Source organism: Drosophila tropicalis, unplaced genomic scaffold (genome assembly GCF_018151085.1).
Source record: "Drosophila tropicalis isolate 14030-0801.00 unplaced genomic scaffold, ASM1815108v1 contig_593, whole genome shotgun sequence".
Lineage (NCBI taxonomy): Eukaryota > Metazoa > Arthropoda > Insecta > Diptera > Drosophilidae > Drosophila > Drosophila tropicalis.
In genome coordinates, this window is record NW_027173070.1 from 1876184 (window position 1) to 1896725 (window position 20542).

A 20542-nucleotide genomic window follows, 5' to 3' on the forward strand; every position below is an offset into this window, starting at 1 on the left:
GGTCAACTTTTGTTGACAGTCCTGATAGTAATTGCTGGCGAAAAGACATTCGTAAAGTACTTAAAATGGTCGAGCTATAACCATCTATTGCGTTACTTGTAAGACCTGAAACTATTTACCAAAGACCATTTGCACCCTAAAAGTATGCTACAAAAAGTACACTTCTTGGTCAGTAAGAAACGCGAGAATCCAAAAAATCCTGGATATCTTAGCTACCCGGCTTTTAAGAAGTCCTTTGCACCAGCGATAGTCCTTGGTAAAGGGAATTTAATGACGCTTAATTACCCACAAGATTGGAGCAATATTTTCCACTTTTCAAAGACATTTTAGGATCTAGTGATGTCAATTAAAAAGAATATCGAAATTGCCATTAATTTCCTACTAAGTAATTCACAAAATACCCCCGCCTCGTGGAATTATGGCCTCGAGAATATTATCTCTTTTTGTTTTTTAACTCCGAAGGACGCCAATCCACGCACAGGGCGAAAGGACGCGATTTGATAAAATGGCAGGTCGACAGTAGAGATAAGTTCGAATCGGATATAACTATTTATTACTTAATGAATTTAATTTTAACCTCACATGACAAAAACAAATCGAATTGGACATAAAATGGTTTCGCATTTCACATTTAGCGATAGTTCATAAAACTCGATCTGAAAATATAAAACGAAATAGATCAAAATTTCAAACAATCAGCATAATCTATGGGGAGGGTACTCACCCGCCAAAGGCTGGTTTCATGGCATTGGGATTGCCCGTTTGGGCAAGATTACCAAAGGATAGACCCGATTCCTGACCACCAAGGGTCTCAAAAATGTTGCCTTCCGCTGGCTTGGCTGGCGCTCCGAATGCCGGAGGTGAGGCCGCTGTGGGGGGTGACACCAAAGCCACCAAATCCCTTGGGACTGCCAAAGGTGGCTGCTCCTCCGAAAGTGGGACTGGCTCCAAAGGCAGGAGCACCTCCAAAAACGGGTTTGGCTCCAAATCCGCCCGGAGTTGTCTGTGGTGATGTCTGTTGCTGCTGCGGTGATCCAAAGCCAGTCTGGGCCACCGATGCGCCGGCCGTCTGAGCAAATCCGCTGCCAAAACCACCAGAAGCTGGTGTGGATCCAAAGGATCCAAATCCTCCCGAGCTACTGCCGCCACCGAAAATAGAACCACCCGAAGTTGGAGAGGCAGCAGTACCGGAGGCAGTGCCGAATATTGATCCTCCTCCACCGAAAGCAGAGGATTGCTGTGACGAGCTTACCGGACTGGCAAAGATATTTCCACTGGCCACCGCCGGGGCAGCTGCTGGAGTGGCTTGACCAAAGACCGATTGACCGAAAATTGAACCTCCAGTTGGTCCACCTCCAGCGGTATTACCGGCTGGAGACTGACTTCCTCCTCCAAATATAGAAGTGTTACCAAAGGGTGAATTGCTGCTGCTGGTGCCACCACCAAAAATAGATGTAGTTGCTGGAGCAGCTGGCGAACCGGCTGTTTGTCCAAATCCTGTTGGCTTAGCGGCCTGTGCGAAGATATTTCCACCCGATGATGCATTGCCTCCAGGAGAAGTGCTACCAAAAGGCGAAGTTGTCGCAGCTGCCGCCGCGGCAAACAGGCCACTTGGCGGTGCAGCTGCAGCAGGAGCTGCTGCCGGTGTGGATGTGACTCCGAAGACGCTTGCCTCCGGTTTGGGTACATTGCCAAAAATATTTGTGGTCACAGTGCTGGCTGTAGTTGGGGTGGAGCTAGAGGTTGCAGCTGCTGCCTGCTGGAAGATGCTGGTGGGCGCTGTTGTTGTTGTTGTTGCTGCAGCTGTCGATCCAAAGAGTCCTCCGCCACCAAAGACAGAGACGGGAGCTGACGTTGTAGTTGAATTGGATGAAGTGCTAAGACTACTAAACGCGTTCGAGAAGGAGAAGGTCGATGTAGAGGTCACAGCTGCAGTGGAAATTGTTGTGGTCACAGATGGAACAACAGTGGGAGTGGAAGTCGGAGTGGACGTTGAAGTGGCAGCAGTTGTAGCAATCGTAGTGGGAGCCACAGTTGGAGTAGGATTTGGAGCCGCTGTGCTTGTTGGCAATCCAAAGGCGGGAGTGGATGAAGCCTGACCAAATATTCCTGCAGATGTTACTGCAGTCACGGAAGCTGTGGTGGTCACGGGTGGTGCTGTTGTGGCTGCTGGTGTGGATGCACTTGTGGTCACTACTTTAGGGGCATCTTTTGTGCCAAATGAAAAACTTGTCATGCTTGAAATGTTTCCAAAGCCACTAAAAGGATTTGCAGTCTTGACTTCTCCTCCAACGGAGTCCTTGACTTGTGGCTTACAAATACTAATGGAGCCAAAGAGGCCAGCATCAGGATCAGAGGAACTGCTACTGGTAACAGGAGTGGGAGTGACAGAAGATGACGTCGCGGCAGGGGCAAGGGTAGGTGCTGCGGTCTCCTTAGTGGTTGGCTTCTGCCCAAGTAATACACTTACAGTTTTTGGCTTTGCAGCTCCTCCTCCACCACTTAGAGCTATGCCCAATCCTCCAAAACTGAAGGCAGACGCCGAGGAAGTAGATAAGCCAACAGGTGGTGGATTGGCTGGCGTTTGAGTTGTTCCTGTAGAACTATCTGGAGCAAAGCTAAAAGGTTTATCCACTTTGGGTGTTAACGGTGGTTTTTCGATAGGTGCCTCCTCTTTGGGTTTAACAGTGTCGGGTGGCTTGGGCACAACACTTGCCCCAAAGCCGGCAAATGGTGTGGGTTTCACTATTTCCTTGATGGTGGAGCCTCCTCCAAAGCCGGCAAAGCCAGTTACATTGCCAAATGCAGGCACAGGCTTTGCGCTTCCTACGGGAGCAACTGCAGCCGGTTGATTAAAACTAAAATTGCTACCAAAGAGCGAATTTCCTGTAGTCAATGTTGCCGTGGTGGTGGTCACTGCAGAAGTCTTTACAAATGGACTGCTCTGGCTAAAGGCAAATGCCGATGAAGCTGGCATGGAGGAACTTACAGTGGTCTTCTTGTCCATCGACACCATCGGCGAAGGCTTGGATGCAGTTGGTTTCTGCAATTGTGGTGCAATTGTCGGGGTGGTCACCGCCTGAACCACTTGGACACCCTTGTTCGACTTGCTGGGCACTTTGGCAGCCGCAGCGGCGGCTGCTGCTGCAGCTTGAGCCGCCTTCTTCTTGAGATCAGCCTTGCGTTTGGTCTCCAATATCACTTCCGATTGCAAACCAATGCGATCCGGACGCTGTGGACTGATGACTGATATCTTTTGATTCACTATGGAGGAGCGAATCCTCTCCAATTTGGTTTGACTCAATTTGGAACGATTTAGATCCACCACCTGACTAATATTCATCGAAAGTATGGAAGAAGTTAAATTGTCAACCCTAAAAATATAGATAAAAGTATTAATATCCTGAGTTAAGAAGGTAATTAATTTTACTAACGCCTCATTGGTGCGGTTGCGACTATTCTCCTGATCCAGAAGAGCTGCCTGAAGCAATCCGCGTTCCTTTAGCTTGGCCTTGATAATATTCTGCTTGATTCTCTGATCGGAGGTTTTATTCTGGAGACGTGTCAATCGCTGATAGATTCCCTCCAGACAGGGAATGTGCATTTGGGATTTGGAATTGCGTCGCACCACATCCTGGAACTGCTCCCATTGAGTGTCCACTAGTTCTTGCAGCACCAGCAACTGCGCCTCATTGGCTGACACATAACTTTGAAGGCGTGCAATGGTGCGACGATTACTGGGATCAAACGCGTTGGAGGTTATCAAGCGGGTTATTCTATAAAAGAGAATCAATGAGATCGACTAACAGGAGGAACAGCCCAAAGGACCTACTCTGGTTGATGATATGTCTCTAATTTGCTGCGACATTCTGCCACTATGGCGTAGGCTTCATTTAAACCCTGACGCAGAGCCTGCACATCCAATTCAAAGTCCACATCCAAGGCCTGATCACTGATTTCTTGCAAATCATCGAGACGTTTGGCATAATCCTTCAAAGCAGCTGGAGCTTCAATCTGTTAAGTGAAGAGAGAGCGGGTTAGTATCCAAGTTTATGAAGAATGGAGAATCGTCTTTACCTTTTTAATTATTTCCTGCGTCTTGGCCTTTTGTTTTTGTAGATCCTGGTTAAACATCTCAATCTCCAAGGCAATCATTTCTCTTATAATCGGTTCCGTATCATATAATGGCAAAACCTCTGTAGGCGATGATGCCTTTTCTGCTGTCGGTGTGAAAGTGGGGGGAATCTCGTAGAGAGGTTTGGTGTTAATTACGCTTGCCGGAGGCGCCACAACAGGCAATGGAACGGAAACTGGTGCTGGAGCAGGAACTGAAGCTGCTGCAAGGGGAGCTGGAGCCGGTGCCGGAGTTGGAACTTGAACGGGAGCCGGTTTCACCAGATTCATGCCACCAAACATAGCCCCACCACCAGCAGCTGCACCGAATCCTGCTGCTACTGGTGGAGCGGGTGCGGGTGCCGCTGCAGCAAAGGTTAAAGGAGCAGCTGGGGCACCAAAATTCAACTGAGAGGCAGACGGAGTTTTACTAAGATTAGCTCCAAAGCCAGAGAACAACGAAGTCGGCTTATCCTTGGCCGGAGCAGGAGTCGAGGTCACTGTATTGGGGGGTGAAGGCAAAGGAAATATCCGAAGTAGCAGCTGAAACTGGTGGTTCTGGAGCGGATTGAGGATTAGTTTTTATCTGCTCTTGCTCCTCGTTGGCTGGTAGTAGTTTATCCAATGTACGAAATTGCCCTGAATTATCAGTTACAGGCGGTGGAGGTGAACAAACTGAAGCTGCTCCTGTCAGCAAATTCAAAAAATTGAAACTTAACAAATGGCCATCTGTGCCCAAAACATGAACCATAGGCATAATGGGTAACTTTTGCTCATTTATCACCAATTGATGGGTGGCAGATGTGTCATAGGCAAAGCCCAGCGGAAATGTCTCCTCCTGATTGATCTCACTCAATGGCAGCTCAATGCGTGCCTCATCCAACAGCGTCAATTGCTGCCAAGCTGGTGTATCACCGGTCTCGTAGGTAGCCAAGACACCAACCTCAACGCCATTGGCTGAGGTGACCAGTAGGAGATTCCATTGTGGAATATGTGTGAAATGGAACTGATGGTTCCTTGGTCCATTGAGACTGTAGCAAATGTCATAGTAATTCACATAACTTGGGGTGCCCGCTTTGGGGGCATTCATTATATACAGCGAGGGATTACAATCCTCCCCATGCTGCAGAAATATCACAGCAAATTGATAGGTGGATAACCACTGAATGGCCAGCGTATCGAAAGGTCCCTCATGCACATTTGGGGGACACAACAAAGTCTTTGCCGGCGTCAAATCTGGTTTGAATTGCTGCAATTTGCCATTTGGAAATCCCAAGACAATTTGTTTGCCCTTCGGTGACCAGCAGCCACATTTCACCTGCTGACTCTTGTCTAGGGAATGGAGCTCAAAGTTACCTCCATCCTTCAAGGAGTACATGCCCAGGCCACCGTTACTTAGCACCACAGCCAGACTATTTGCCATAACTGGATTCCACAACAATTGCGCCGCATAGACATAATCCTCCGGGGCCAGGCGTATATTATAGACACTCTGCACCTGAGTGTTCATCATTGAAGGCACCAAGTAAATGTTTAACAAGCTTGTGCCATTTTGGGTGAAATTAATGGCCAGTAGATTGCCATCGCTGCTGCAGGACATATAGTTGGGGACACTGGGCAATTGCACGGATCTGGCCAGTGGTTGTTTCCCATTTGTCTTGCTATCAACCAAATCCTTAAGAAGAATAACTGCAAAATATTATTAGATTGACTATAGAATTCCTTTTATATCATGCGACTGATCATACCCTTTAATTCTGGTGCTGTGGGATTCCCTGCAAAGAGCAATCCGCGACTGCTTGAGACCGCCAAAAGTTTCACATTGCTGCGAGGCTCCCCACATTTTAGGAAAGTGACAAATTTGTCATGCAACTTGAACTGGACATCCTGCAAGCAATTAAAGGTTTAGTTTGGCCACTTATTGGTTAGGTGCCGCGGATTACCTGTGTGTCCTTGCAACTAGGTGCATTTTGCGCCATTTTTAGTTATATTTCTTATGAAAATCTTTCGATTTACATTCGTTTTTTTTTTTTTTTTTTTTATATTAAGTTACTTCCATGTAATTTATGGAAGGATTATTTGGCCTTCCCGTATCGAACGGGTTAACGCCACAGCGAATGTGTGAAAAATTTCAATGTAACTTCTGGAGCAAATCTGCAAGAAATGTATTTGTTTTTGTTTTCTTTTTAGTTTAGTATCGCAGAGATATATCGATATGTTTTCGATGGATATATTATTGGATGGTGAAGACACATGCGGTTAGTCGTGTGTGAATGATAATGGTGAGTGTGTATGTGTGTGTGTGTGTATAGTGATATGTATGTGAATCGATGATGGAAGTGTGGTATGTGTGAGTGGTGAATTTGTGTTGTTTCGTGCAAAATTAGAGATCGATGTTAGTGGCATGTGTGAATCGTGTTATCGATATGTAGTTATCAACTGGTTCGTTAGCGAGGAGACGATATATGTCCTGGTATTTTAACAAAGTAGGATAATCTCTTCTAATGTGAGCGAATTTGGTGCATTTCAGTAGAACATGGGAGATATCCTCAACGGTGTTGCAAGTATCGCATAATGCGTCGTTAAAGACATTCATTTTTGCCAAGGTGTTTTTATCGAAGGCGTGTCCACTTATTATTCTGTTCAATTGTTTTGTTTCTAGTCTTCCGAAAGCATTCATCTTGTGGAACCAAGGATGCGGCTTGACATATGGGAAAAGAAGACAGTAACCTTTATTGCGTTCAATGCAGAAGGTACTATATTTTCTCTCCCATTCTAATTTAATGCAGTTTAGCATATGGTTGATGGCGTCATTGAGGGTCCAGCTGACTTGTATGTATGTGCCTTCAAGTCTGGCGTTTTTGGCAGCGGTATCTGCCAAATCGTTCTCTAAAATGTTGGCATGGCTGGGTATGTGGTGAAGCTCAACTGATGTTATGTAATAACTGTTTTCAATCTTTTCCAGGATTCTTCGTGATATACAATTGTTAGAGTGCGGGTTAATAAGCGTTTGTATAGATCCTAAGCTATCGGTTAGAATGGCTACTTTGTGCATGCATTTGAGTATTGCAAAGTCTATGGCTTTCTCTAAGGCAGTGAGTTCAGAGGTCAGTGAGGACAGCGTTCTGTTGGTGTAGAAGCTTTGAATGGTGTTTGATTGTCTATGTACAAATGCGCTGCCTGTGTAATTTTCAGATACGGAGCCATCAGTGTAGATCAGCTCATAGTTGTGGGAGAGGAGTTTGTTAGTTTTTTCTCTTAGAAGTGCACGCACAATGTCTTTGTTAGCTTCTTTCTTGTTTCTGGCCGTGTTCTTAAAGAAGTTTGTATAGAATGAGATTTTTCTAGTGGAGGCAGGAAGGGAATTTACTGGGGTAATTCTGTCTAAGATATATTTAAACTCATTGTACACTCTGCCGTAGCTTGTGTTTGTGGGTGAGAAGGGGCTGTTAAGGAGAGAGGCCGCTGGTAGCCCGTAGGCGAAGATTTTTGCTAGCTCCTTCGCTGTGGCGAATTTAATTCTAAATTCAGGAGGGAGCTCAGCTGCCAGATGGTAAATTATATTGACTGGAGTAGATCTTATGAGACCCAGTGCTTTTCTGAGGTGGAAATTGGCATGGGCGTTGATGGCGGACATGACTGACTTAGATATATTAGCGAAAGACGTACAGGCATATTCATATTTTGGCCTTATGAATGCCTTATAGTGTAATAAAGACTTAGTGGGGTGTGTTCCGAAACGACATCCACTCAGCATTTGTAAGAACATATTTGTCTGGTTAGAGTTTGCTATGGTTTTTTTAATGTGGTCTATAGAGGAGTTATTTGCGTTAATAAGTCTACCTAGGTATTTTACTTTGTCTACTTCTCTTAAAGCTAAATTATTGCACAGTATATTCAGTGGTTGTCTTCTTAAGTTAAAATGTATCACAGATGATTTATTGGGGTTAAAGGTTAAATTAATTTTATTGCACTTTTCGCTGAATTTATTGACTAGATTTTCTAAGTTATTTTTGGCTGTTAAGAAGTTTTTGTGGAAGCTTATTAAGAAGAAGTCATCAGCATATTGGAATAGGATGCTGTTTCGTGTATCGGTGATGTTGTGTAGTTCAGCTGTGTAGATATTGAAAAGGATGGGGCTAAGGCAGCTGCCTTGACTCACTCCCTTGCTCACTGTTTTTTCTATCGTTCCCATAGAGAGGACTCTTTTCCGGAGGAAATTGATGATGAAAGTGATGTGTATCTGCTCAAAGTCCAGATCAGTGAGTTTTTTTCCTAGGATGGGAATATTCACTGCATCGAAAGCTTTGCTCAGGTCAAGCACTGCTGCGGTGACATGGAAACCCCGCTTTTTGAGGCTCGCTATATTATTGATTACATCATTAATGCAGTGGGAAGTGGAGTGATTTTTCCTAAAAGCATAAGATCTTGGGGGGAGTATTTGGTATTTGGCTATGTGTTCTTCCATTTTGGGTTTTATCAAACCTTCTAGGCATTTAAAGACTACGCTTAGAAGGCAGATGGGTCGGTTGTTGGTTATGATTGAGGAGTCGAGGTTTTTTTTTCGGGACAGGTACAACCTTAATTTTTCTCCAAAAATCTGGGATAATGCCGGTATCTAAAGTTTCATTTAGTAGGCTTACCAGTTTTTGGGTTTGAGCAGCTGGGAGGGAGAGAAGCATACTGTATGAGATATTATCTAGTCCTTTCGCGGAATGAGGATTACGCGATTTAAGAAAAGCCAGTAGATCGTTGTTAGAGAAGCTAGCCCTGTTTGAGTTGTCTAGGCTGGCTTCAGGGGCGGATATTTGTGTGCAACCAGGTGTGTCGGGTGTAGAGGCTATTAAATTAAGGAATTCTTCGTAGTTTTCTACTGAGGTTTCTGCCCTAGAGGGTTTTGTCTGTTTATATAGTTTCAGTTTGCGAATTATCTTCCAAGAATCTTTTATAGTAGTAGGGTTTGACAGGGTTTCTGCAAGATTGTCCATGTTGTTTTTCCTAGCTTTTCGTATATAATTATTTAATTTTTTATTGCTACTTAGATATTCTAGGGCATCCGTATGTAGCTTCGATTTATAATACTTTTGTCTGCTCGCGTTCCTAATCCTGAAAAGTTTTTCACAGTTTTCGTCCCAGTATTTCTTTGGCAGGTATTTATTTTTGGCATCTACTTTAATTGTGTTTTGCGATGTGATTGCGATTGAGGTATATGGTAAGTTTTCTAAGGTGGATATATCAATTTGTGCAAAGTCTTGAGCTACCTTTTTATAGTTGATTATTTTTCTATTGCAGGACGAGGAAATTCCCTCTATCTCAATAGTGATCGGGAAATGATTGCTGTTGGAAATCTTGGAATTCGTTGCTGTCCAGTTATATTGCAAATTAGTTTTATTGACTAGGGTGATGTCTAATGCTGAGCTGTAGGCTGGGGTGTGAGAGTAGGTTGGACTACCGTTGTTTAAGCAAAAGAAGCCAGAGTTTAAAAGCAGTTGTTCAATGATGTTTCCTCTAGGATTTTGTACGCTGTTACCCCAAATCTGTGATTTTGCATTTAAGTCTCCGCCTATCATCGATAGGCCCGTGGATTGATTTGCCAGCGATATTATGTCCTTGCAACCTTCCTCAAATTCATCGTTGTTTAAGGATTGTGGTGCATAGACGCTAAAGACGCTGATGTTGTGCTTTAGATTAGTTGTGCAGATGCCTATTGCTTCTACAGAACTCGGACAGTTTAGCTGCTTAAAGCGTATATGTTTTCTTAGGTAAATTCCCACCCCTCCGTAGCCGTCAGAGCGGGGCTTACAAACAAAATTGTAATTAGCTAAGCTACACATGGCATTGTCAGTAATCCAGATTTCGGAGAGTATGGCAATATCTATGTCGTTTTTGATAAGATAGAGTTCAAGGAGATGTTTATTGTTATTTGACGTGAGACTTTGTATGTTGTATTGTAGAATTCTCATCTTAAAAGAAGATAAGTTTAGGAAATAAGATAAGGCGTGAAGAAATGGTCTAAAGATTTAATATTAGTAAATTTGATTTATTTTTAGTAAATCTATTTTCGAGTTGGTTTGAGCAATTCTACTTCTTAGGGCTTCTAGGAAATTTTTGGCTTCGGGTATAATATTAGAATTTTGGTCTATTAGAAATTTTGAGATTTCCATTGATAAGGCTGATAGACTGTCTTCGGCTGTTTCAAGAGCCGAAACTCTGTCGTTAGATTTGGAGGTGGAAGGTCTGGGGGTGAGATTGGCGTTGGTGGTTTGGTTGGCATGGGAGTTGACATATTTTTCATTGAGGGAGATTCTATGATCACTTAGAACCGCATTCCAGCTGTTCATGGTATTCATAGCGTTTCTCTCTTCATTTTTTCTATTTTGGGTATTTTTGACTGTTTTGTTGTAGGGCAACTGTTTGTGCATATGTTCTGCAACGACTTGTGTGTTGTTTTGGATCGCGTTACTGTCAGAGCTAATCTGCCATTGTGGGGTGGGGAAAAGCGTAAGGTCGTTTGTGTTTATGGAACTAGTTTTTTGAAAGAGAGCGGGGTATTTAATTTTTGTCTCGTTTCTAGAGAGATTTTCCATAGTCATGGCTTTTTGTATGGCGAACTCTCTTTTTCGAGCAGGGCATTCTGTGTGTGTGGCAATGTGTTCTTCTTTGCAGTTTATGCAGATTGTCTGGGGGCAAGATTGTTCTTTTGTATGAACTAGGGAGCAGGTGCTGCATTTTTGTTGCTTTTCTTTGCAATGCTGAGCGAAATGGCCAAAACGGAAACAACGAAAACATTGGCTGAAGGGAATAAAGGGATTTACTTTGACCTTGGAGTACAGAAAAGTTATCTCTGTTGGAATATTGTTTCCTCTAAAGATAAGCTTAACCCTACTCGTGGGGACCAGCACATCCCTTTCTTTCCTTTTTACACGTATAATTTCGTAAATTGGAACTGCAGAGCTGATGTACTCTTTTAGTTCCGCGTCTGAAAAACGTATCGGAATTTGGAATAGAATTCCAGTTTTGAATAAAAAGTGTTTAAGTATTTTGGGTTCATAACCGTTTTTTTTTAAATCAGAATTTAATAAATTATTTGCTGCCTCTGCTGACTTGAACTCAGCTTTACATCTACCATAGCCTATTTTATTGACCGTTAGGATGTCTTTTACTTTGAGCCTAAGTAACACCGCGTTTAGCTCTAGGGGATTTATTGGAATTCTCATTTTCGACTCACTTGCATTTGTGTCAAATTTGTCTATGTAGACGATGTAGGGGCCTTTGTGTGTGTTGTTATACATACATTCGTTGAGTTCCTTTGTGGCATTGTTTTTGCTTTCGTGCTGTGTACCGTTGTCATGTGTATTCATATTATCCTCGCTTTCCTTTTGTTCCTTTATTACATCAACTTCCATTTCAACTTCTTCTGCAATCATTCCTATTTCGTGTACCGTTGTTTTGGCTTGGGTTGTCGGGGAAAGTTTACTTCTTTTTGCAGAGTACCGTTCCGAGGATGCGGGTGTCACCCTGGCCTCGGTGGCCATCTTTTTGTGGGTAGTTTTACCCGTTTTGATGAGAATTAATTCCACTTGATTCACACTTATTATATTTCTTGTATAAAGAAGAAATAAAAATATTTCCACTGGTCTGTGGAATTTGATTTGAATTTTGCGCCTTTTTTTTTTTTTTTTTATGTTCACACTTGAAAAGTACCACCACTATGCTTTGAAGCTGTTGCTTCGGAAGACCACTTGGTAATGGTACATTCGTTTTTAACCGGCAGCGTTCAACTCACAAAATACCACAAATCAACCGACTGGTCACACTAGCTTGTCATTCCAGGGCCATATTTTAAATTATCAGCTGTTATCGGTGTTATCGGCGTTATCGGTGCAAGCGGGCTGGCAACTCTAGAACAGATAAACCACTGCTGTTTTGTTGTTGTTCTCCCGTCTCTGTCTTTCTGTGTGTGTTAAACAAAAGCGTTTATTGTTGCTGGAACGCGGGCAAATGCATCGAACAGCGAATAGAACAAAAATTTACTCGAGTGCACACAAATTGGCCGTGTAATTGTGAATTAAAAACTTAACAATACACAAAAAATGTATTCAAGTGATATAAGTTAAGAGCTAAAGACGCGCAACACGGTGCTAAAAATTGCGTTGTAGTTGCTTTTTCAAATCGAAGCAATCCGAAAATTGTAACAAGGAAATTCATTTCAATAGATTTAGTTTAATTTTAGTTTTGTTTTACACACGATAACAACATACAAAACAACAAGTAAAAATCCAGGCGAAATTTTTAGAAATAACCAAGTTAAATTTAGGGATAAATTAAATTGGTGAAAAAGGTGAAGGAGTGAGACAAAAGTGCGCACGAAAGGAGGTGGAGGAGAAGGGTGAGTTAGTGTGTGTAAAGGAATTGGGATGAAGGAGCAAGAAGAAGCACCAACAAAGTATGCTAATTAAAAATTGAATTTTCTTTCTTTTTCCGACAAACACAAAAAGAAAACAAAGGACAAAGGATACGTGTAGGACAAGGAGGAAATCATCAATATGATCAGCGCTTTGTTCTCTCGGCTTATTATGTGAGTAATATTAACAACCAACGACAAGAACAACAACCAAACAAAGTGAAGTTGGCATAGAGCGAGCAAAAAAAAGCAAGTTTCAATGTTGACCCCCAAAAAGTTGATAATACCCTACATAAAAGGCCATATGGTTGGTGGGGTATATACGAATTTTTATCACAATCGTAAATTTAGTTCTACTCAATCGATTTATAGAAATGTTTTATTTCTAAATAGGCAAACGCTGACCGCCCAAGTGACTATATATGAGTATATTCATTTAGCTTCTTACTACTAATAAGAAGCAGTATTTATGGGTATATTTATTTCAGTTCTTATAACTGTATTTTGATTGACTCTTTTCAATAAGTTTCTCTAAAAGCGTTATTTATGATTATACTCATTTAGTTTCATATTACTCATCTTTTGGACTGCATATCAGTTTCCATTTTTGAGAAAACATTTGCACCTGAAGTTCTAATTCTAAATGCGTATATTTCCCAAAAAGTCTTTGAACCATGTTGTGCAGGTTACTCTGAAAATTTCAACGTAATCCATTCGAAAGTTCTCATTTTGTCGTGTATACCTTCGAAAAACATCTGGATCTCGAGATCCTAATTAGGTTTCATTTCATTGCTATCATATTTCAGCATCTGTGCTTACGTAGAACCCACGTAGAACTATCGCATAAAACTAAAGTAGTGTTCTTTAGGACATGCATCCAAAGATACAAATAAATCCCACGTAGGTATCAAATATACCTATTTTAAAATTTTATGACAATGACTCACACAATTTACATAAGATTGACTTGTTTTTAGTGAAGTTCCACCTACCTAAAGTTTATTTGTGAGTCTTTAGACGACGCCTAATGCTATTTAAATGTCAGTGTCATCAATTGGTTCACAAAATTTACAGGGTATAAAGCGATCGTGTTGGTTTTTCTCAAATATTTTGAAAAATCTTTCAAGCTTGGCCTTGTCATTGGCTTGTGAATTCTGTTTCCTAATTGTGTGGGCGTCACGGTCTTCTTAATTTCTGTTGCTGTTTCTGTTTCTCTGTGGTTTTTTCAGTGGCTTTCAATTTACTGTGATTTCTCGAGCGTGGTTGGCACAGACCACAAATTGTAGATTAATTTATATAGATTTGTTTTGTTTATTAATCATCCAAAAACTCAAAAAGAAGTACCGTTTGTTTTTCCACCACTTCCCTCCGCCTAAAAACGCCAACTGGCTGGCAATCACCAACTGCACCCAATTTGGCATTGTGTGTATGTATGTCTGAGGCCGACGCACTCCACACACGGTGAGGTGGGGGGAGAGACACTGGGGCACACACTCGGGCGTTTATCGGTTTGCTTAATATGGTCAATGATTGGGGGCCAAATTAACGACGACTCCATGGAAAAGCACTAAAAATGCTTGTTAATATTATATTATTTATAGCTTTTTTGATTTTCTGATCTGTATCTGAAGCGAAATCTCGAACACACTTGCTTGCTAACTTCATCTGTTCATGCCGAAAGTGTTTTCTGTAATTTTCGCTTTGTTTTCTATCTTTAACCAGGCTAAATATAGTCCAAAAATTTGCAGTCTTAGGAGGGATACAGTTCAAGAGACTCGAGTTGTAAATAACTGCTATGCTAGATATGTTTAGATAAAGTGTCCTTAAAGGAAGATCAAGATACTAAGAGTGAAAAGATGAGTCTTAAAAAAGGGTTCTCTGTTGAGTATTACAATCCTACAAGGATATGGTTTGATCTAATGTGTCCTTAAAGAGTTTTTAAAATCAAAATTTCATAAATCTTATAAGAATCATTAAAGATTCAAATGTAAGGAGTAACTACTTAATAGCATCCTCGTTATCATAAACGCCCAAAAGATTTCTGTATTATCCTAAGGATCTGAAGTTATAAATAAGATATGTACCCTTCTGAACAGCATTTTAAAAGGACTTTATATCATATAAACTCAGTTTCTTATTCTCGTTATGTATTCTCGAGGTTCGTTGGAAGATCTAATAAATCTATTATCCTCGGCATCTTTCTCTCTCTGTCTCTTCTAACGTTTCATTGTTGAGAACTCTCGATATTCATTTGACACGGCATAAACCTTCGAAATAGAATTGATCTATATATATGTACATATATCTATGGATTGAATCTGTTTTTCTCTTCTGCTCATGAGCAATTGACACGAACAATGTGTGCCAACGTTTTAGCGTGCGCGTTCGTTTATTAATAGACCCCCCTGAGAGACCTGAGCAGCATAGAGGCGCTATGCGCTCTTTCTCCTCTATCTGGACCAGTCTGTGTTGGGCATTCTAGAGGCTAGGAACCAGCATAAAAGCGGCGGACAATGCCATGCCATGAGCCGGCCGCCGTCACTACTCTATCAGCAGGAGGAGGAGCAGCAGTTGCCCCCTTCCGCGCAGTTTTACTATCCCAAACGTCCGGCTAATGTTAAACGTTTACGTCAACAATATGAGACCAGAGGTGGAGTAGGAGTAGGAGGCAGAGCATTGCCCATCTATGGCAGAAGTTATTCACTTGAGGAGGAAGATGTTACCGAAGATCTGGAAGCTATACCCGTTTATTCCAAATTTATCTATGCCAAACAAAGGCCGCAGCTTCCTCCAAGACAGTTGTATCAATTGGGTGATTCGTTAAGCTCTTTGGATGAGGACTTCGATTACAATGGTGGCTATATCATAGAGTCCACACCACCTTCCCCTCCTCAAGCTCCACCAGCTGGTCATAATGTAGTGAGGAATTTAAATGCTCTGGGTCGTCTTTTGGAGATCTTACAGCGTTGGCCTCTCCCCTGTCTATCCTTCAACACGGCCTGCATTTGCTCGCTCATTGTTATATTTTTAGCTCCACGGACTTGTGCACAAAATTTATTGTTTCCCGCTTACAGATTGTTCTTTGGCACCCTATATCCAGCCTATGCCTCCTATAAGGCGGTGCGTACCAAAAATGTCAAGGAATATGTGAGTACTCAAAACATGAAATCCAATCCACTTCTCTCTAATCTCTAAACATTTCCTCTTGTTTCGCAGGTAAAATGGATGATGTATTGGATCGTCTTTGCATTTTTCACTTGCATTGAAACCTTCACCGATATTTTCTTGTCCTGGTTTCCATTTTATTACGAAGTGAAAGTGGTTATCGTATTATGGCTACTTTCGCCAGCCACAAAGGGCAGCTCGACATTATATCGCAAATTTGTGCATCCGATGCTAACAAGACGTGAACAGGTGCGCCTTCTCTTTGTATCTCTTACTATGATAAATTCATTATGTATCTTCTCTCTTTGATTAGGAAATCGATGAGTATTTGAACCAGGCCAAAGAGCGCGGCTATTCGGCTGTGCTACAATTGGGCTCCAAGGGAGTCAACTATGCTACAAATGTTATCATGCAGACGGCCATTAAGGTGAGCCTTCTCCCTAAAGAAAACTACACACCAAAATGTTTCTCTTAAACACACTCGCACACACCCGCACTCACACACACACAACACTACACACACATATATCTTTCATTCACTTTGCCATTTTCAATTGCCTCCAGCGTCGTTGCATAAAATGAGCAGCAAAACAATACAAAGTTGAGGGAGTCTACGTCGTCGCCCATCTATATAGATATACATATATATTTCTCTCGCTCATCTTAATCATCAGCCAAGCCAAGCCAACAGCAACTACAATCTACAAGCAGTTTGCCTTCTCATCATCATCATCATTTAGCATCGCATCATTTAGTTTTTAATTCTTATTTAGTTTATTTATTGCGTGTTTTGTTCTTCTATCTGTGTGAGTTTCTCTAGTATCTAGAATAATAATGAAATGATCCACATTAGAGGATAAAATGAATTCCCCATCCATATGATATGTCCCCTTTTTAGCAACTTTCTTGTCATGTGTTGAAAATATTTTGTAATAAAAAAAGAAATCGAAAGCAAACACTACATCAGACATAGAACAAAACAAATTTATAAACAAATTGAGTTACAATTTCTATATATAGTATATATTCACATATCTGTGCCATGTAAACACTTGAGTTCGTGCCAATGTTCATCAGAAAGAGAGGAACTAGACTAGGCTAACAGGGATGGAATGGAAAGCAATAACCAAAAACTAATTCTTTATATATTAAATTTAAAATGAAAAGAATTCGAATTGCAGAAAATTAATTAACGCCAATTTGAATAGAGATTCAAGTACTTGAAGAACTTTCCATACAATGCGATCGAAATAGAGTGAAGCCAAAGAATGATTTTAGATTCTTGTTCTCAGTCGGTTCTTTTGGTGGATATCTTTAGATTCCATCTAAATACTTGGCCAACTCTTATGTGTGCATTCTCAGTCTGCCGTATGATTAGTCACTTTGGTTACATTCAACACAAAAGCCATCTGGAGTAATAATATTTGCTTGAATCATCTCGATTCTCTTTGTGCATCAATTGCATTCTTATATCAATCTTCTATCTGCCTTATGCAAGTGTTAATTTAAGTCTATATAATATAAAGTAGTTTTCACTTCACTCCTCTTCCAATTTGTGTATTAATATGCCGCAAACGGAGGCGATTTCCCCTCTGTCTTCCCTCCTCGCTAGCGTTGCACAATTTCCATTTGAATATATGTTTTTTTGCGCCTCTCTAGGGTTGGGCATATAAATAGATGTTGAAATCTTTTGCCCAGCTTTTCACATTCTTTCGATGTGTGTTGTACTCCCCTTTTGTTCTCCTTAGACAAAAAAATTTAAATTCTTTGCCATTTGCTTTAAATTTTTCTCTTAATATATTATATTTATTTTCCCTAATTTATTTTCTGTTCTTTTTTTGTTTGCTCTTTTCACTTTGCATTTTTTATTAATTACTTTGCACCCAAAAACAAAACAAAAAAATGCCTGCCTGCTACTTACCACCATCATCTTGTACTACTAATCCCCCCACAACTGGTTAGACCTATCAGTTGACCATTGCTGCGGCACCCACAACACGCGGCATTCAGATGTCGCAGTCGGACAATGATTTGTATGTATCCCGGGATGATACTGACCACCAATGGATGCCACGTTCCAGCTCACTGACTATCTTGGATACGTATGCTGAGACGGAATACGAGTACAATGAAAACGTGCTCAGAGATGATGATAATGAGAGAATGGAAGAAGAGGAGCTGCTGGTGGGTGATGCTGGAGCGGCACGCTTACGTGACTTGCCGAGCAGGAAGACCCAATCCAAGAGGGCTACTGCCACCGTGCCAGCTACTCGTCGTGGCTCCAAGTCTCGTTCAGCACGTGGAGAATCAAGCAATGGATCAGCTGGCAGCGTTCGAGGACGTCGCAAATTGCGCGAAGCTACTCCAGATGTTGACGTGGAGGGAGATTAACTTGATTGATACTCAAAATAAACAATCGAACTTTAATTTATAAACTGTTTGCACACACAACACACACACACACGCCGCTCACACCATATTGTCCTCCTGCTAAATAAGTTGTATATTTGCAATCCTTATTTATACATATTTAGGTTTATTTTTTTTTTAATGTTTTAGTTTTTCTCTAGTTGTAATTAAAAAATAGAAAATAGAATACAAAATTGAATGCCATTTCCATCATATCGTATTTGTCCCCATTTTTTGTACTCTCCTCCACAAAAATCGAAAAAAAACACTAAAGGGTGGCGGCAATCTAGTGCAGACGATCAAGCGAAGCTACAGCTTGAGTGATCTCAGTGAGCCTGATATGCATCGCACTCAGGATGAATTAGATGATGTGATGATGTCCTCTTCAGCAGTGGTAATGCGTCCACATGCATCCACCTCCTCCTCTACACGTTTACTGCGTCCAAGAAATCAGACACCAGTGGGCAGATCTGCAAGTGGTACACGTCACTCCACTGGCATGTATTTCACTGAGGTGGATGTAACTGCCAAAAATGCAGGAGATTACAAGTGAGTTTGTGATTCGATTGAGTTAAGGATAACTCATGTTAAACAATCTACTTCCCCTTTTTTCAGCTACAACATACGCAGTCAGGATGATATAAGCTCTGGCTATTCGAGTGCCGAACCGCTTAGTGGACTCAGTCGCACTTCATCCATGACAAATGCTTCCAAGGCACGCTTGAAGTCCAAACGTAATGAGGTAGGTTCAATATTTGATATTCATCTCGTTTTCTTCCGATATAATTAGAGATATTGCTGTTCTACGGTTAGCATTTGATGCTGGAAGAAATGAGAAATGAAGTCTATATGGAAAATCAATTATACTATCAAGAATTAGCCAAGGAGAAGTATAACGAAATCAACTTGGATGTGGCTCCTCAATTGATAGCCCATGAAGAAGAAGATAATTTCTATGAGGCCGAATCCATTTTAGTCGAAGCTAAACCACTAATGGAAATTCCCAAAAAAGAGGAGTCAGAAAAAGCATCTAACAAAGTTTCGACACTGCAAGAAGAAAGCAATGAGGTCAATACTTTAGCAGTTCCTCCAGTAGAAATACCCAAAACCAAAGAAATTCTCGATACAGTTGAAGAAACCAAAGAACCCAATCAAAGTGGGGATACAGAAGCTTTAGAAATCTCCTTAAATGGTTCACAAAAATCATTGGAAGGTGAAGATTGTTTTGAGGAAGCTCTAGAAAATATTTCAACCAACTCGCAAGAAGCACTGGAGAATATAGAAACAGAAACAGCAAATATAGCCACAGTGGAAACTTCTCTAAATGTTGATCCATTTGTTTTGGTGGTAAGCACTTCTTCACTTGATCCCACACCACCTACACGTCCTGTGACACCACGAGATTTGATGGCCACACTGGAAGAGATTAAGCATAGTTTTCGAGAGCAACTTAGACCAGAGACGACGCCGTCACCTTCGCCTTCACCCCGTCCACGCTCAGCTCAGCATGGCAAGGGTAGAGCTCCGCCTCCACCATTACCCCCTAGAGCTCAATCCCTAACGCCATCCCAACATCAACAGCCGGATACAATAAGTGTCAATTCAACAATTAGCACACCGGAAATCGGAACACCAAGAAAGTCAGGTATTGGGCTACTCTTCAAGAATATAAAAGCTAATGTGCTGCGCAGTAAATCTAATCCAAACGAGCCGGATGAACAGCCCCGACCGCTGGCAATGGGCAAAGAAACGCAACTCTGAAGTAAGCTCCAGCTTCGTTACAGATCATCCGCAGTGTTTCTTCTACCACTCCTCCCCCTTCTGTTCATCGCGTGCAATCTCTCTCAATGTTAACTTCCATGGCCCTTATTCAGTCTTTTTGTACAGTGTTTGCCTTTACTAACCAGATGAACTTGTTTGCATTTTCAGCATGTTGTTTCATAAGAAAACTCTCCTGAAGCCAACAACTAATTAAATTCTTCTTGACTCTCTATATTTTTTAGGACAAATCCATGTCTGCTAGTTGCACTACTTTGCCCAGAACCAGCAGCCGTAAGACAGATAAAACTCAGGTCTCAACTAATAATAATCCTGGCCAAACCAAAACGCGCAATAAATCGGAAAAGTAGTTCCACACACACACACACACACCCACACCCGCAGATGGTTGCTAAATAATATTAATCGATTGTAAAACGGAACCTCAAATTTTAGTTTAAATTGTAACTTAATCCTCCTTATTATCGATATTAATAGCTCTATGAAACTTATGTATAACTTCTTGTGTATTTTGTTTATGTGATTCCAAGTGCATGGATTATTCAGTTAGCATTAAGAAAAAGGGAAGAGTTGTATCCTATTTAAATATAGCCCCAAATCCAAAGGTTCTCCCATAAAACACAATTTTATTAACCAAAAGAAAAATACCTAAAAGAATAACAAATCGAAAAC

The 20542-nt window shown here is 41.3% G+C and overlaps 2 protein-coding genes and 2 long non-coding RNA genes across 10 annotated transcripts; 2 read left to right on the forward strand and 2 right to left on the reverse strand.

The window, feature by feature from the left end:
- Positions 1-536: 536 nt before the first annotated feature.
- Positions 537-6960, reverse strand: Nup214 (nuclear pore complex protein Nup214). Its single transcript, XM_068290249.1, is given in 9 exon segments — positions 537-656; positions 725-883; positions 885-3374; positions 3435-3776; positions 3833-4014; positions 4078-4623; positions 4625-5802; positions 5862-6000; positions 6057-6960. Coding segments are annotated over 9 exon segments (5097 nt in total). The 5' UTR covers positions 6093-6960; the 3' UTR covers positions 537-631.
- On the forward strand, positions 6546-11770 carry LOC137576910 (uncharacterized). 3 transcript variants are annotated; one of them, XR_011032341.1, is made up of 4 exons: positions 6549-6673; positions 6776-7023; positions 7079-9325; positions 9385-11770. It is a non-coding gene; the product is annotated as an uncharacterized lncRNA (long non-coding RNA). The 3 variants fall into 3 exon arrangements; XR_011032340.1 differs by having other exon boundaries at positions 9406-11770; XR_011032339.1 differs by having other exon boundaries at positions 6546-6673; positions 7079-11770.
- A 272-nt stretch (positions 11771-12042) lies between these two features.
- ReepA (Receptor expression enhancing protein A) lies at positions 12043-20541 on the forward strand. 5 transcript variants are annotated; one of them, XM_068289436.1, is made up of 9 exons: positions 12043-12502; positions 12612-12691; positions 15592-15664; positions 15734-15931; positions 15996-16109; positions 18366-18640; positions 18707-18833; positions 18905-19736; positions 20095-20541. In XM_068289436.1, exons 2-9 carry the CDS (start codon positions 12660-12662, stop codon positions 20112-20114), a joined length of 1671 nt encoding a protein of 556 aa, XP_068145537.1. In that variant the 5' UTR covers positions 12043-12502; positions 12612-12659; the 3' UTR covers positions 20115-20541. The 5 variants fall into 5 exon arrangements, with proteins under 5 accessions (XP_068145537.1, XP_068145536.1, XP_068145538.1 ...); XM_068289435.1 differs by having other exon boundaries at positions 12044-12502; positions 18905-19853; XM_068289437.1 differs by lacking the exon at positions 18905-19736 and having other exon boundaries at positions 12049-12502.
- LOC137576379 (uncharacterized) lies at positions 18196-20459 on the reverse strand. Its single transcript, XR_011032290.1, has 2 exons — positions 19996-20459; positions 18196-18913 (listed from the first exon to the last, which is right to left on the reverse strand). It is a non-coding gene; the product is annotated as an uncharacterized lncRNA (long non-coding RNA).
- Position 20542: the final 1 nt, after the last annotated feature.

What these genes read in the sequence shown, in the direction of transcription:
- ReepA (XM_068289435.1), top strand. Translation starts at nt 12,660, where the DNA reads ATGATCAGCGCTTTGTTCTCTCGGCTTATTAT. An exon ending in TTGTTCTCTCGGCTTATTAT is followed by an intron (nt 12,692 to 15,591) that starts GTGAGTAATATT and finishes TCCCGCTTACAG; the next exon opens with ATTGTTCTTTGGCACCCTAT. An exon ending in TGAAGTCCAAACGTAATGAG is followed by an intron (nt 18,834 to 18,904) that starts GTAGGTTCAATA and finishes TTCTACGGTTAG; the next exon opens with CATTTGATGCTGGAAGAAAT.